Source organism: Pelodiscus sinensis, chromosome 1 (genome assembly GCF_049634645.1).
Source record: "Pelodiscus sinensis isolate JC-2024 chromosome 1, ASM4963464v1, whole genome shotgun sequence".
NCBI classification, from domain to species: Eukaryota; Metazoa; Chordata; order Testudines; family Trionychidae; genus Pelodiscus; species Pelodiscus sinensis.
Window position 1 is genome coordinate 23,596,787 of NC_134711.1, and position 15,044 is coordinate 23,611,830.

Genomic DNA, 15,044 nt, shown 5'->3' on the forward strand with positions numbered 1-15,044 from the left:
GAGTTGACATGACAACTTAAATTGCATTTCCATACCATCCACACAAAAGGAGGGTGAGGGAGTCCTGGCCGCTTCCCTTCTTGGGGGGAGGAGGAGGAGTACAGCACTGACAGGCGCGCCCTCTGAGCTCAATAAATGCCAACCCCTCCAAACTCTGTAACTTACCACTACAGCCAGCTATACAAAGACACACACCAACTTCTTCATATTCTTTTATAACCTGCAGAAGTATAAATGGAGGTTTACTCTTTAGAAATACCCTTTGTACATATCACAATTCCATTGGTATAAGACCAACCACAAAATGTATTTTTAAAAGGAGGGGTTCAGTTGTTTAAGTTATTTCCCTATTAAAATAGCTCTTGCACAGAATTACCTTCTGCTCCTTACAGTGTGCACGCATGCGCGCGCACACACACACACACACACACACTTTGTAGTTTAACTTGACCTGAGTAGCACAAGATATTTACACATTCCCCAGAAGATCAGCAAAAACTTAACTTTGATGCTAAAACCTAAAGTAATTAGAGTTAATACAAGATCATCTTATTTGGCCCTCTTAGTGCCCTGAAAAAAAAAAAAAAAAAAGTATTTTGGTGGAGAGAACATGAAAGATGCCACTTACTGATTTTAACTTTTTTGCTCCAACTGAATCTACAAAGTTCACTGGTGTAAAGTCCAAAATTATACAGTGAACATTTGTCATGGGCTCCATAAAGTGTTCTAGTTCATCGGGAGATGTGCCTTGTGCATTAGCATCAGCAGATTTTCCATTTAGGGGTAGTTCATCATTTAGAACCTCGTGCTTTACGCTTGTTTCCATGTCATTAGTCTATGAGAGAGAGAAAAACTCAACATCTTAATGACAAGCAGATACATTTGCAATATTGATTTTTCCACAAGCTTCCTTCAGGCTCTCTAATTATCTATGGCTTTATACCACTGTCGCACACCCCCACATTTTCTTGTTCACAGGATTTATACCAGAACTTAGATCTAGCCCTCTTCCCCCATCCACCACCTTCTTTACATACGCCAATTGTATGTAGCAAATTCAAACAGATCTCAGACATGACCTTGGAGTGAATTAGTTTTCATTCATAACCTTCCATCAGCATTTTCCCATCTCTCCAGCTATAGAAATAATCACACTGGCCCAGCAGTGCTATGAGCAGCATATTCTGCTACATCATACATATTCATGAATACAAATTGCAAGGGCCAAAATCTTGAAAAATAAAGAACCTAAAATTAGGTTCTTGATCCCCTATTTAGGCACCTGCCTGATTTTCAAAACCACTGAGCATCTAACAGCTTCCAGGGTTCATCAATGTGAACAAGTTTTAGACCATCCTTGTCGGCACAACTGCTTTTCCACAACCCTTCCTTTTCCTTAAAGTCAATATGTTGTTCTTGAGGACAGAATCGGAAATATTTATATTTAACTGGTTATTACTTTGAGTTAATTTCAGATTAGCCCACACTAGCTCAGATAACCCCAAATATGCCTACTGTGAAATTTCAACACCTTTCTGTAAAGCCTCGGGCCATTGTCAATCAGGATACCAGTCTAGAGGGATCTAAAGTTTGATCCGGCATGGCAGTGCCTCTGTTCCTAGATCATAAAAGCAGCCCCATTTCAGAGAATTCATTAAAAACAATTCTTCTGCGTGACTCCCTTATTTGGACATAGTTTTTTCAACCAACCAACCATCTGCGCTGCACATCATACCTAAGCCTTCCTGCTTCAACTAACCTTGTAAGAATGGTGCATGAAGAACTCATACAATAAGTTAAGCTGATAGACAAAAAAAAATACAAATAGTTACTGTGGCACTCACAAGCTTCAAAACTGCTTTCTTTCTGTGTTCATTTGTCTGCTTCAGTTCCTTGGCATGCCTTTTCTGGGCTTTTTTTTTTGCTGCCAATATAGCACATGGATCAACTCCAGTCTACCACACAAGGAAATGCATCAAAGAAAGTTCAACTTGTTGGGACCATCATGCTACTTATTGAAATAGTCAAATTCATTCACCTTAATATATTATAAGATTACATTATACAGCTTTCCTTAAAGGGAAAATATACAAAAAGAGAAAATCTTTGGAATCATCCTTTTCTAAATCAAGACAGTGAGTGACAATTTTCAACAGAACACTGATTGAGTGTGAGATTTATAGGGGGTAATGCTGTCAGATATAAATCGTCAGTGCCATTTGTTTTGGGAAAACAAGCACCACCCACCTCAACTGTACAAGATTCATCTTGGTAGCTACAGAAAAATGTTTAAGATATTAGTATGTGTGTCATTCCCTGATGATGCAACTCTTGTTCCCTAAACAGGTATGTTATTGGGTCTAAACCCCTCCTTTTCAAACAGGAAGGCATTCTGGTGGTGGGTAAAGTAACCAGTATGTGTCAAAGAATCAAACCACAAGTGAATTTCACATTCACCCTCTAGAAAATATTCCTATAGCGAGCAAATAGGCTTTACCAATAGAGCTGAAAATTGATGCACAAGAAGCTTAATCTTAAAGCTTTTTGGAGACCAGTTCACTATTTCAAGAGGGGAGAGGATATTAAGGAATTGGTTTTATTCACCTTTTTCTTCAGCGCATTTGCATACAATTCACTATTGGCAAAATAGAGGGAGGCATTGGCCTGAAATATTTTTATTCCAGGATATTCTTTTACCTAAGGAAAGAAACATTACAATACACAAAATTAATACTTATTCTGGAAGTAAAGCACACATATTTTTGCTACATACATGGTCCTAAGAATGATCATAAATGTCCACTGTCCGAACCACAAAATACACAACACAAGCCAACCTCCCACTGCACGTGGATGTGTCTGAATATCACCCATACCAATGGCATTGTTTCTAAGTGACAGTCATGGAACAGAGTGCATGATGGTGAGCATGCTGCAAACTGCCACCAGTGCTGCTATATGGAAAGTAAATTAGAATGACCTTCCCATAGTTATAATACAATAAAATACTGAGTGAGATCAATACCACATATATATTTTTAACAATGAAATAAAACAATTTAAAACTGAATTAAATATTTGTAGAGTACTCTCATTGCTGTAAACACTAGACATTTAATATCAGAAAATCATGCAGTTCTAGAAATTCTCTTCTCCTCCTCCTCTATTTCATGCAGTTCTAGAAATGCTCCTCTTCTCCTCCTCTATTGTTTTTTTTATTTTTTCCTTTCTTGACCTGCTTTATAGTGTCCCCTATATTACAGGCTGCAACCTGTAATACCCAAATGGGGTCATGCCTTTGGTAAATGGGGTCATGGGTTCAACAGGACAGATTCAGCCCATGAGGTGATGCTGTCTGCTCCTGAACACATCTAGACCTGCTCTAAGGTCAGGGCTGGACAAAATATGGCCTGGGGGCCAGATCCCACCCACAGACCACCCTGTCGGAGCCCTCAGGTATACAGCTGCGCAGTTTAAAGTGCAGTCCATGGCAGCTTTCTGCTCTGCAGGGAGGGGAAAGCTTCGTGCAATCTCCCCACCCCCATCCCAAACCTCAGCTCTTATCGGCCAGAAACAACCAGCCAACAGGAACTGATCCCAGCCAATCTCTTAGCTGCTATTGGCTAAAAACAACCAGCCAATAGGAGCTGAGAGACTGGCCTGGGAGATGGGAGCAGTGCAAATCTCTTTCCCCTCAGGTAGTTGAGAGCCACATGGAGGGAGCAGCCTGCAGTTTCAAGCAGGGCTCCAGTAGGCAGCAAGCCCAGCCTGCCTTGGGGTGCTGCAGGGCTGCTGGCTTAGGTAAGCACCTCCCAGCCAGAGCCTGCCTCTGGCATCCCAACTCCCTCCTCAAGGTCACAGCTCCCTCCCCATAACCCCTCCCCCCAGGCCAGAATCCTCTCTTGCACCCAAACACCCTCTCAGACCCTGCGCCCGTTCCCCTGCCCCAAGTCACCACCCAAACCCTCTACAGTCTGCATCCCCTTTTCCCCTTCTCCCAGGTCACAGCTACCTCCCAGACTTTTTACCCTCTCCTTGTGTCCCTCCCCTAGGTCAAAATCCTTTCCTGCACCCATATCCCTTCCCTGACCCTACACCCTCATCTCCTGACCCAGGTCACAACCCCCTCCCTTGCCCAACCTCCCTCTCAGACCTCACATCGTCTCCTGCACCCCAGTCCCTTACCTTGTGTGTCCTTCTGTGCCCAACCTCCATCCTAGACCTCGCACCCCCTCCACAGAAAAGTGCGGCCTTTGACCACTTTCCAAAATCTTGGAGTGGCCCTTCACCAAAAAATTACAGGCAGTCCCTGGGTTACGTACAAGATAGGGACTGTAGTTTGTTCTTAAGTTGAATTTGTATGTAAGTTGGAACTGGTGTCCAGATTCAGCCGCTGCTGAAACTGACCAGCGGCTGACTACAGGAAGCCCGAGGCAGAGGTGCTCTACCCTGGGCTTCCTGGAATCAGCCGCTGATCAGTTTCAATAGCGGCTGAATTTGGACTCCCGGGACAGAGCAGCTGGGGCGCTGCCGGGTAGGTCCCCGCAGCGCCGCACCTCAGCTGCTCTACCCCAGGTGTCCCCAAGTCAGCTGCTGCTGAAACTGATCAGCGGCTGATTCCAGGAAGCCCGGGGCAGAGCAACGAGGTGAAATCCGTTTCAGTGCAAGCTTGATGCCATGAGTTTGCCAGCAGCTGAAGCCGAACAGTTCACCGGACCTTCCTGAAATCGATTCTTGTGAGGAGTGTCTCCCTTCTTAACAATGAGCTGCAACTCTGGAACACCCCCTGCACTCTCAACACACATGCCAAAACTGATGGTGCCATTTGTGTGTACATATTTGTGTGGAGCTGGCATTCAGCACACTAACATCCATTTAAGTTTGGTATTGCTCTACCATTGATACCACATTAGAGATTAGCTGTGCAATTTCTATCATGTCTCCAGACTTCAAGTAGTTGCATCACTACACACAAATCTGTGTCACAGACTGCATTAAACAACATACTTAATGTATAAACTCCTTGGATTCCTTTGTGATTGTGCTGCTTTGCTGCTGTTGGATATCACAAAAAACAAAGTCTCAAAATGAGATCATGCAGGCAAAAAATCTGGGAACCCTTGGGAAATAGAAGTCTCTTATTTTTATGACCCACTCATCCAATCTAATAATTCTCCCACAGCTACTGAAATGGGGCCAATAAAGGGAACCCAGTGATTCTCATTGATTGACTCTCAACTCTCGAGCCTCACATCAAACCTGAGGGCTGGTGTTCAATGAAGATGAGACCAGTTTTGTCAGAGGCCGGATCTTTCAGATCTCTTCCTATGTTGGCTTTGCAGAGAAGATGCAATTTGCCGATGCTCTTAATGGGTCTGATTTGAGGAAAAAGCAGCATACTACTGAGGGTAAAAGAATCGGACAGCAAAAAGATGGCGTACTGCCTGAGACAAAGACCTTGTGATTCTGAGCAGTGTATTTAGTTTCCTTCAATGTTTCTAACAATTCCATCTGCCTTGCTGCTGAAAACTGTCTACTCTAAAGGAAAGATTTTCCACTTTAATCCTGGCATCTATATCTAGCAAAGAGGAAGGAAGCCAAGCGCATCTCCTTAAGCTAACTGTGGAGGCAAACATTCTGTTGAAAAAGTCCAAAACATCAAAGCCAGCCCCAAGAGCATGCTTCATCACATCCGTCCCTTTAGTCAAAGTACCACTTGCCAGCCTTCTTTTTACCGCCAGGCAATCCGGGCAAACAGAGACCTCTTTTCTCACAAATGGAATTGGTACTGGGCCACTACCACCTGGTAACTGGCTACCCTAATACCAAGGGGAGAGTGAAAAAAATGCCTCTCCTCAAGGGCATCTATTTTCTTCAGCTCCCTGTCAGCAGTATTAAATGGGTTTGGCTGCACCTAAACCTACTACTGACAGCAACCACCGCCAGGGAACAAAGCACTGGGTAAACATGAAAGAAAAAAAACCCTTTTGTGGTATCTGGTGCAGTTTGTCTGCTTATTTAAAAAAAGAGATAGGCTGGCAGGACACAAGGGTCACTCACCCAGTTGCAGGCTGCAAGAGACCATTAGTATCAGCAGTTCCTGGGAGGCAAAATACAGGTGGCAGGATTCCTACACAGCTGCAGAAGGTAGGTTCAATGTGAATGTCATTAGGGATATAAATACTCATTAAAACAGTTAACAGGTTAAAGGCTTAAAATTACAACCATTAACCGTTGGTGGGCTGGTGCAAAACAGCCAGGACTTGGGTCCTGGCAGGGCTGCAGTCCTGCTACCTCTGTGCGGGCAGAGGGCTCTGCAGCCTCGTGTGCTATGGGCAGAGGGCTGCTCCAGCCTTGCTCTCTGAGGGTGGTCTACTCTAGGCTGGCCTGTCACGGCCAGGGTCCTGCCACCAGTCTGTCATGGGCTGAGAACTGCTCCAGCCCGGCTTGCTATGGCTGGGGTCCTACCAGCCGGCCTGGTGTGGGCAGGGAACTGCTCCAGGCTGGGCCTCTGCGGCTAGCTGTCCACTGAGGTTTGGAAAAGTCTGGTTAACCAGTTACTAAGTAAGCATTTTGGTAAGCCTACTGCTCACCAGCTAGCCTTTTACATCCTTTGCTGCCATGTGATCAACCACATCATGGAACTGCAAAGTGTCCTCAGAAGAGGCAGATAAAGAAGCCATGTTTATCCAGGGACAAATCAGGATGAGAGTCTGTATCTATCCAACCTCCTCATCCTCATCTTGAGAGTGTATCAGGCATAAGCACTTAACACTCTGCTCTGCCTCAAGCTGCTGTGCTCCCAACTCCACTCTTCCTCCCAAATCGCTGCTTCACCTCTTCCCGCCCTCCCCACTCTCACTCCACCCCTTCCCCGTGCCTCCATTCCACCTCTTTCTGCCCCTTCCCCTCTTCCCTCTCTCCCCCAGAGCCTCTCAATGCTGCAAAACAGCTGTTTTGCAATTGAAGGGGGGGTGGGGGGGTAGTAAATCAATGGGGCTTGCTGCCAGGTGGGAGGCACTGGGGTGGAGAGGCAAGTGGGGAGCTTCACTGCTGGTGAGTGTTGAGCATGCGTTAATTTTTCCCTATGGGTGCTCCAGCCCCAGAGCACCCACAGAGTTGGCGCTTATATTATCAAGCACAACTGCCCGAGCTGCAGATGGATCTGGTGGAAACAGACCCAAGAACTGCGCATCACCAGATCCTTATCAGATGAAATATCACCTCCCCATCCACAAGGAGGCAATCAAAAACTGTAGAGGGAAAATTCTATAAGGTCATGTCAGGATTGCCCCTCTCTCCAATAGCTGGGGTCTGTCCATAGCTGGAGCAGTAAAGGAATGAGGAAACCCAGGCTGAACAGTGAAGAACCAGGAAAAAATCAGGGTTCTTCTTAATTCTTCCTCTTACCACTTCTGAGGCCCTGACCTTGGATCCACTATAGATCTCACAGGAGACAGCAGTGGATCAGTAGGGTGAAGAGAAACAAGAGGTAAGGAAGATCTACCTGGAGTTCCTGAAAGAGTCTTGGGTAGAAGCAGCATATGTGGATCAGGAGAAAGACTAACAATTTTCTCTGCTCTTTTCAACTGAAGAGGGTACAAATTGCAAACACCTACCAAGTCTGTCTGTCTCACCATCCTTATTCTGATCTGATGACAACTCAGGCATGAGACAAACATCCACCACCACAGTAAAAGACAATTTTAGATCTGAGGATGGTTCTGAAACAGAAGGAAGGAGCCAGCCTCACAGATTGGGAGAGTACTGGATTCAGAGAAATACTCAGCTCCCCATCTCTGGTCTTGAAAGGGGAAAACAGAACTGACTTTGGTTTCAGAGACAGAGCTGCAGAGGCCATGTCAGAACTGGACAGAGCCATACAGGCTGGTATCTGGCACTAACAGTGGCTGTCTTCTTCAGAACCGATGCCTTTAGAGCCAACATAGCTCTAAGTTTCTTAGTAGGCAGGTGGTTTTTTTCCCCCACCAGCAGTGCCTTTGAAGCACTGACAGCTTTAACAGAAGGAGGCAGCACCAAAGATCCCAGACTGGAAGCTTTAGACAGCCTAGAAGTACCTCCGGTCAGTTCTGTCTCCCTTAGCACACACTGAGCATGACTGAACTCTCTGGAAAAGAGAACTCCCAGGAGGAGTATAGCCATACCCCTTCCACTTAAGCCACCTAAAGTGGTTGTCCAATGCCAGGGAGAATTGGCGCACAGCACATTTCTTAAAACCCAGCTTCTTCTTTGGTTCTGCCATTACATGAAGCCAACCTTACAAGCTTTTTTGAACTATCTAGATTTTAAACACTACCTTGTACTAAAAGCTATACTAAAGCCAGGAGATAAGGAATATCTCAAGGGAGGAGGAGGAGAGGGTGCATGTGCACTTTAACAGGCACTGCTTGAAAAAGATTTTACCTTAGGTGGCACCAGGTGACATTGCCTGTAAGTGGGATTTGGGAACATGCAGAACCACTAATAGAAGCAGCTTTGCCACTTTACACTGAAATGCACTGGCCCAAAGCAGAGGTCTGGCATGCCATACACAGCCCATGTACACGTTTACAACAGAGGTAGAAACCCAGGGTAAGGGATTACCTAATACATTTAGCACAGCAATGATGTGGGTCTGCTGTAAATCTACGTGGATATCAGCAATCTCAGACATCTTGTCACGCCGGTCAAAGCATAGCAACTTCTGGTGGCACCAATGCTTTAGGACATGAGTGAGGAATTTATGGCCTGCAACTGGGAGGATGACTCTAATCCTCAGCGCTGCCATTCCCACCTGACCCTGGGAGAGCCCCAAGCTGAGTGAGAGTGAGGTGGTGAGTGGTTTTTTGTTTTTGATTGTTGGGAGCCAGCTTAGTGACTTTTAGAGAGGTTGGGGGAGGGGCAGGCTTGGAGTGGGGGGGGCAGGGCTGCTCTTGTTTGGAGACAGATCAGGGATGGGTTTTTTGTCTTATTGTTTGCTGCTTGTTGGGAGTGAGATCAGTGAGTTTTGATTTTTGTCCCCTTCTCACTTACGTGTGATCTCCAACTAATTTTTCTGTGGGTCAGTGGCCATTAATTGCAAAAAGGTTGCCCACTCCTGACTTAGGATTCCAGTATCATTGTTTTCAATGCAGTTTTGTAGAAGATAGCCACTTAGAAATGTGGGCATATCGACCTTTCAAAAGTAGCTCCCCTGATGCCAAAGATAGCAAAAGGCCCACGTTTCAATACCAAATAATGAATTTGTATCTACTTCCTCAAAAAAAAAAAAAAAATCTGTGTTCCTAAAAATGTTTAGGAAAGGAAACCAAAGTGATGTGAGCACTTGTGCAAATACCTAAATACTGCACAAGTATTAGCTCCAAGAGTGTCTGTGCAACCACCCTGTAGACTTCCTTTGAAGGCATTGCCCAAGAGCAGAATCATAGAATACTAGAACTGGAAGGGACTTTGAGAGGTCATTGAGTCCAGTCCCCTGCCCTCATGGCAGGACCCAGTACCATCTAGATCATCCCTGACAGATGTCTGTCTAACCTGTTCTTCAATATCTCTCCAGTGATGGAGATTCTACAACCTCCCTAGGCAATTTATTCCAGTGTTTAACTATCCTGACAGGAAGCTTTTCCTAATGTCCAGCCTAAATCTCCCTTGCTGCAGTTTAAGCCCATTGATTCTTGTCCTATCATCAGAGGCCAAGGAGAACAATTTTTTTTACCTCCTCTTTGTGACACCCTTTTAGATACTTGAAAACTGCTATGTTCCCTCACAGTCTTTTTTTCTAAACTCAAACAAACCCAATTTTTTCTGTCTTCGCTCATAGCTTATGTTATCTAGGCCTTTAAATCATTCTTGTTGCTCTTCTCTGGATCTTCTCCAGTTTCTCCACATCTTTCTTGAAATGTGGTGCCCAGAACTGGACACAGTACTTCAATTGTGAGGCCTAATTAGTGCAGAGTAGAGCAGAAGAATGACTTCTCGTGTCTTGCTCACAACACTCTTGTTAATGCATCCCAGAATCATGTTTGATTTTTTTGCAACAGCTTCACACTGTTGGCTCATATTTAGCTTATGGTTGACTATGACCCTTAGATCCCTTTCAGCTTTACTCCTTTCTAGACAGTCACTTCCCATTCTGAATGTGTGAAACAGACTGCTCCTTTCTGAGTGGAGTATTTGCATTTGTCCTTAAACTCCTATTTCATCCTATTTGTTAACTATAAACATAAGCTGTGATGCAATATTTCTTTACAGTTACCAGTTCTCATAAACAGCTATAACACTTACTGCCCACAACCACCACTTTCCTAGCTGCTGCCCAGTTTCAGAATCTGCTGGGTTTTTATGAAATCACAGACTTCCTTAAAACATCTCCTGTATTCTTAGATCTCATTGATTACACTGCCTACAGCAAGGGCAATACCATGCCACTTCAGTGACTTTATACAGCATGAACAGTAAATACAAAATAGCCTGAGGGTAATAATATGCTCATAGAAACCATTCATCAACTGCTCAAGTTAGTTAAGACCAAAGCAGACTGTGAAGAGCTTCACTTAGTTTTGCAAGATCTTTTTGATTAGGCAAGAAAATGGTAAATGATATTTAATGTTGATAAATGTGAAGTAATGCAAATTGGAAAAAATAATCCCAACTATACATACACAAAATGATGGGGACTAATTCAGCTATAACTACTCAAGAGAGATCTTTGAATCACTGTGGATAGTTCTCTGAAAACATCCACTCAACATGCAGCAGCAGTCAAAAAAAGCAATGTTAGGAATCATTTAAAAAGGGATAGAAAATAGGAACAGAAAATAAGAGAGAGTATCTTATTGCCTCTATATCAGGGGTGGCCAACCCACGGCTCATGAGCCGCATGCGACTTCACCTGAAAGTGTGGCTTGCGAAGCTGCCCCATGCTCCCCTACAAATGGCCCCCGGCTCCGTGTGCTCACCGGGTGCAGGGGAGCCCTCTGGCATGGCAAAATGGCAGCAGCCAGATGGTGTCGGCCAGTGGGAGCTTGATGTGGCCAAAAAGCCTAACCCATGGTTTTTAAAGGGGCAGCATCTTTTTTTTTTGGGGGGGGGGGGGGGGGGGGGGAGAGGCGCGCGCTCAATTCTGGTGATGCTCTTCGCATTTTTTCCTACCACTGTTTCGGCTCTCTTGGTTTCATGGGTTGGCCACCCCTTCTCTATATAAATCCATGGTATGCCCACATCTTGAATACGGCATACAGATGTGGTCAAAAAAATATATTGGCATTGGAAAAGGTTCAGAAAAGGGCAACAAAAATGATTAGGGGTTTGGAACGGGTTTAGAAGAGATCTTTTTCTGCTTAGAAAAGAGGAGATGGGGGGTATGATAGAGGTCTATAAAATCATGATAGGTATAGGGGATGTAAGCGACTAGTCGACTATCTGATAAGCATAAGCTTATTGGATAGTTGACTAGTGATGCGACTAATTGCTTCCCACCCTCCTGGCTGCTTAAAAGCTGACTTTAAGAGTTCTCCCCAGCACTGTCTCTGTGGGGGGCAGGGGAGGTAGAGGCACAGCGGGGCTCTTGTATATTTCAAAGACTCAGGCACTGCAGGGAGCGTAGAGCCAGTCCCCCGCTGGCACACGTTCCCTGCAGGTCTTTTGCTATCAAACTGTAACAAAAGCTTTGGCAGGGCTCTTGCTACAGTTCAAAGCCGGAGACGCCCTTATCGACTAATCTAATAGTCGATGGAAATCCCATCAACTGTTCAATTGGTTAATTAATCTAATTTAGCATCCCTAGACAGGTATGGAAAAAGTGAATAAGGAAGAGTTATTTATTTGTTCCCATAACATAAGAACTAGGTGGTCACCAAATGAAATCAACAGGTAGCAGGTTTAAAAACAAACAAAAGGAAGTTTTTTCTTCATGTAGTGCAGTCAACCTGTGAAACTCCTTGTGAAGACCAAGACTTTTACAGGGTTCAAAAAAAGAACTAGACAAATTCATGGAGATTAGGTCCATCAATGGCTATTAGCTAGGATGAGTAGGAATGGGTCCCTAGCTTCTGTTTGTCAGAGGCTGGAAATGGGTGACAGAAGAGAGATCACTTGATGATCACCTGTCCTATTCACTCCCCTTTGGGGCATCTGGCATTAGCCACTATTGGAAGACAGAATACTGGGCTAGATCGTCCTGTGGTCTGACCCAGTATGGGCATGCTGATGTTTTTATAGAATAAAGTTATCCACTGTGACCCACTTGCCCAGTTGTTCTAAAAACAGATTAAATTAGGTCTTTGGTTCTGTAGGTTTTCATTAATAAAGCTAGTGGAGCTCACCCTGAATGGGTTCAAATACAGCTCTGGTGTTAGGGTTTATGTAAGTACCATTACTAACACCTGAAACTAAGCAATCAATTAGTAGATCAAATGTTGTATGAAGACCTCAATTATAGGTGGGTTTTGCACCAGAAATTGCCAGGCAATACCCTGCAATACAAACCACCCTTTCCACATGGGAACATGCACATTTACTTTAAAAGCACTAAAATCTGAAACAAAATAGTGCACATTATTAAGGTGAAGTAAGTTTGCTTTCCCACAGTGTAAGCTTAGTATAAAGGAACATAAGGCTGGCTACTTTCACAGCAGGAAGGTCTCACCACTATGCATAACGTTATAGAGTGAAGAATGTTGAGCTATTCCAGGAATCTGACTATGCTGTGTAACAGCAATTTAATCATAGTAATTTAATACAGGAAAAAACCCACCACATTCTTACCTCTTCATACTCTTCCACATCACAATAAATATCCGTGTTAGGAATTTGACCCAGGATTCTGTACTGTGGCCTGGAGAGAAATGGATGAGCAAAGTTTCAATATTATTGTTCACAGACTAGAGAAGAATGCACATTTTAAAAAAATGGCTTCAAACATACACCAGATATGGCCTTTGTAGTTAAGCACAGTGCCTGAATAGACTAATCAAAACATGCTTTGAGGCAGTTTACAGCAAGAACATAATAAAGGTGCCAGGTGGTGATTCAGCTATTATGAAACTAAATCTGTTTTAATAAAAAGGGCATTTGGAAAATATCTGCCCTGTTTGATGACCAACTGATGAACCAGTTGGCCCATCCAGCTGGTGCCCAACTGGTCAGCAAAAGCTACAGGGTTTAATTCTCTTCTGGTGTAAGACGGCACAACTTCATTGACTACAATGGAGCTATGCCAGTTCACACAAGCAGAAAACTTGGGCCACAGTTTCCTAAAAAACATCTTGCTTCTCAGAGGGAAAGGCCTGATTCTGCAAGATGCTGAGCACTTAGGTAAATTCTGGGCTCTGATAACACAGCTAATCAATTCCCGGGGAGCTAACACTGGACCAGAACTGACCCAGCATTGTCCCAGTGGGGACATCTCCCACCAAATGCAAACACAGGACAGTGACTTCTGCTTACATGGGGCCAATCTTGGCATACATTTTATTTCATTGTAATGCACAGTCATTATGACAAACCCCACTTATTAAATCATGCAATAAATAAGTTTGAAATTCTGAGCTCTAGGGCTTTAATAAAAAATGAGATACAGATACATATTAAAAATGTAAATATAAATGTAAATTCAGTATCTGAAGCAACAGTACTAGGCCCAGATCTGGGAGGCTAGGACAAACCAATTAAGAAGTCTCCACTATCCTCATAAAATGGGACTTCTGTTTACTTCTAGCCCTTAAAAAAAGGGAAAAACTAAAAACCACCCACAAAACCCTGATTCTGAGAAAGAGGAGTAAAAAGTCTGACCTTTGTGTTCTGTAAATAACGGTTATCACTGCAAATGCCACAGCAGTAAGCAAGCCATAGTCCAGTCCCAGGAAAACAGAGGCAACAAAAGCAACAACCCAGATGGCCTAAACATCACACAAAAGCTATATATTAAAATGCATCTAGCTGTTTTGTTAACATGGCTCAGACTCTCATACACACACACACACACACACACACACACCCCCACCCACCCACCCACTACAGTTCAAGGAGAAGTCACGCTAACATTTCTCCTTGATGTAATGCAGGGCAATACCCTATGAGGCAGATATGCTGGAGTGTTTTATAATTTGACATGGGAATTGTAAAAAGAGCATTAACCATATATTTTTTCTGGGCCATGTAGTAAGATGAAGGCCTAAAATATAAGCCCATGTAGCTACGCCTCCGACCAGACCTGTGCTAACAATGGACAAAACATGGCTAACAAAGCAAAGCTACGCTTTGAGCAACAGGCAGACCCCTGCTCACAGAACTTGGCATAAACAGAGCTGAGAGTGCAAAACATTAATTGGTAATAGGCCCAGGCATAAAACAGTAATTGGTACTGATCATAACTTGAAATGACATGGCAACACCAGCTCATTAAGAAAGACCTTGGTACCCAGACTCCACACAGATACAGACTCAAGTTCAGGAAAGGGTCTAAAATGACAGCATAATAAAAAAAATAATCTAATCAAACCACGAGGTACAGGGTGATCTAAGTGTCACAGAGTGGCAACCTGACATGAGAAGTGTCTGCTACTCAGTATTGCAACCACACTTCCCACCCCACAAGCACTGTTTACCTGCTGGTATTTCTATGGTTCATATGGTCTTGGACACATTTTCAGTTCCCTCCATAGACAAACAGGGCACTACCCCAGCAGCCATTGCTGTAAGCCCCAACAGTGAACCACGTAACAACTTAACCATGGAATCACCAACAGTAAGTAAACCCTCTTGCATGTCATTCTTGGTCCATGTCTAGCTAACCTTTCCTTGGCAAGAAAGAAGAAAGCAAAGGGATTTCTTTTTCATGTTACGTAGGGCCACCTGTAGGACCAAAGGTTTTGCATGTTCAGCCAGATATCTAGTAGGTTCTCTCAAGAGTCCTGCTTCCAAATCACTTTCAACAACAGTAGCTGAGCAGCAATCTGCTGCTGTTCACAACTGCTGTCAGCAACAGGTTATTTTCCTGGTGTACCTGGACTCTCGCGCCAAAACTTCATCTGATACAACAATAC

At 44.0% G+C, this 15,044-nt stretch overlaps 2 protein-coding genes across 3 annotated transcripts in view; one reads left to right on the plus strand and one right to left on the minus strand.

The window, feature by feature from the left end:
- SLC26A5 (solute carrier family 26 member 5) overlaps window positions 1–15,044 on the minus strand; it is a 43,401-nt gene that overhangs the window by 2,353 nt on the left and 26,004 nt on the right. For both annotated transcript variants that reach the window (XM_006137539.4, XM_006137540.4), the window contains exons 13-18: window positions 13,792–13,898; window positions 12,766–12,835; window positions 2,605–2,697; window positions 1,845–1,955; window positions 629–835; window positions 166–220 (exon numbers count right to left, since the gene is read on the minus strand). In XM_006137539.4, the coding sequence (XP_006137601.2) occupies window positions 166–220; window positions 629–835; window positions 1,845–1,955; window positions 2,605–2,697; window positions 12,766–12,835; window positions 13,792–13,898 (643 nt within the window). The remainder of the gene's footprint in view (window positions 1–165; window positions 221–628; window positions 836–1,844; window positions 1,956–2,604; window positions 2,698–12,765; window positions 12,836–13,791; window positions 13,899–15,044) is intronic.
- The window catches only part of LOC142819370 (uncharacterized), a 38,087-nt gene continuing 28,960 nt past the window's right edge, over window positions 5,918–15,044 (plus strand). The window contains exon 1 of the mRNA XM_075905936.1: window positions 5,918–6,147. The gene's annotated coding sequence lies outside the window, so the exon portion shown is untranslated. The remainder of the gene's footprint in view (window positions 6,148–15,044) is intronic.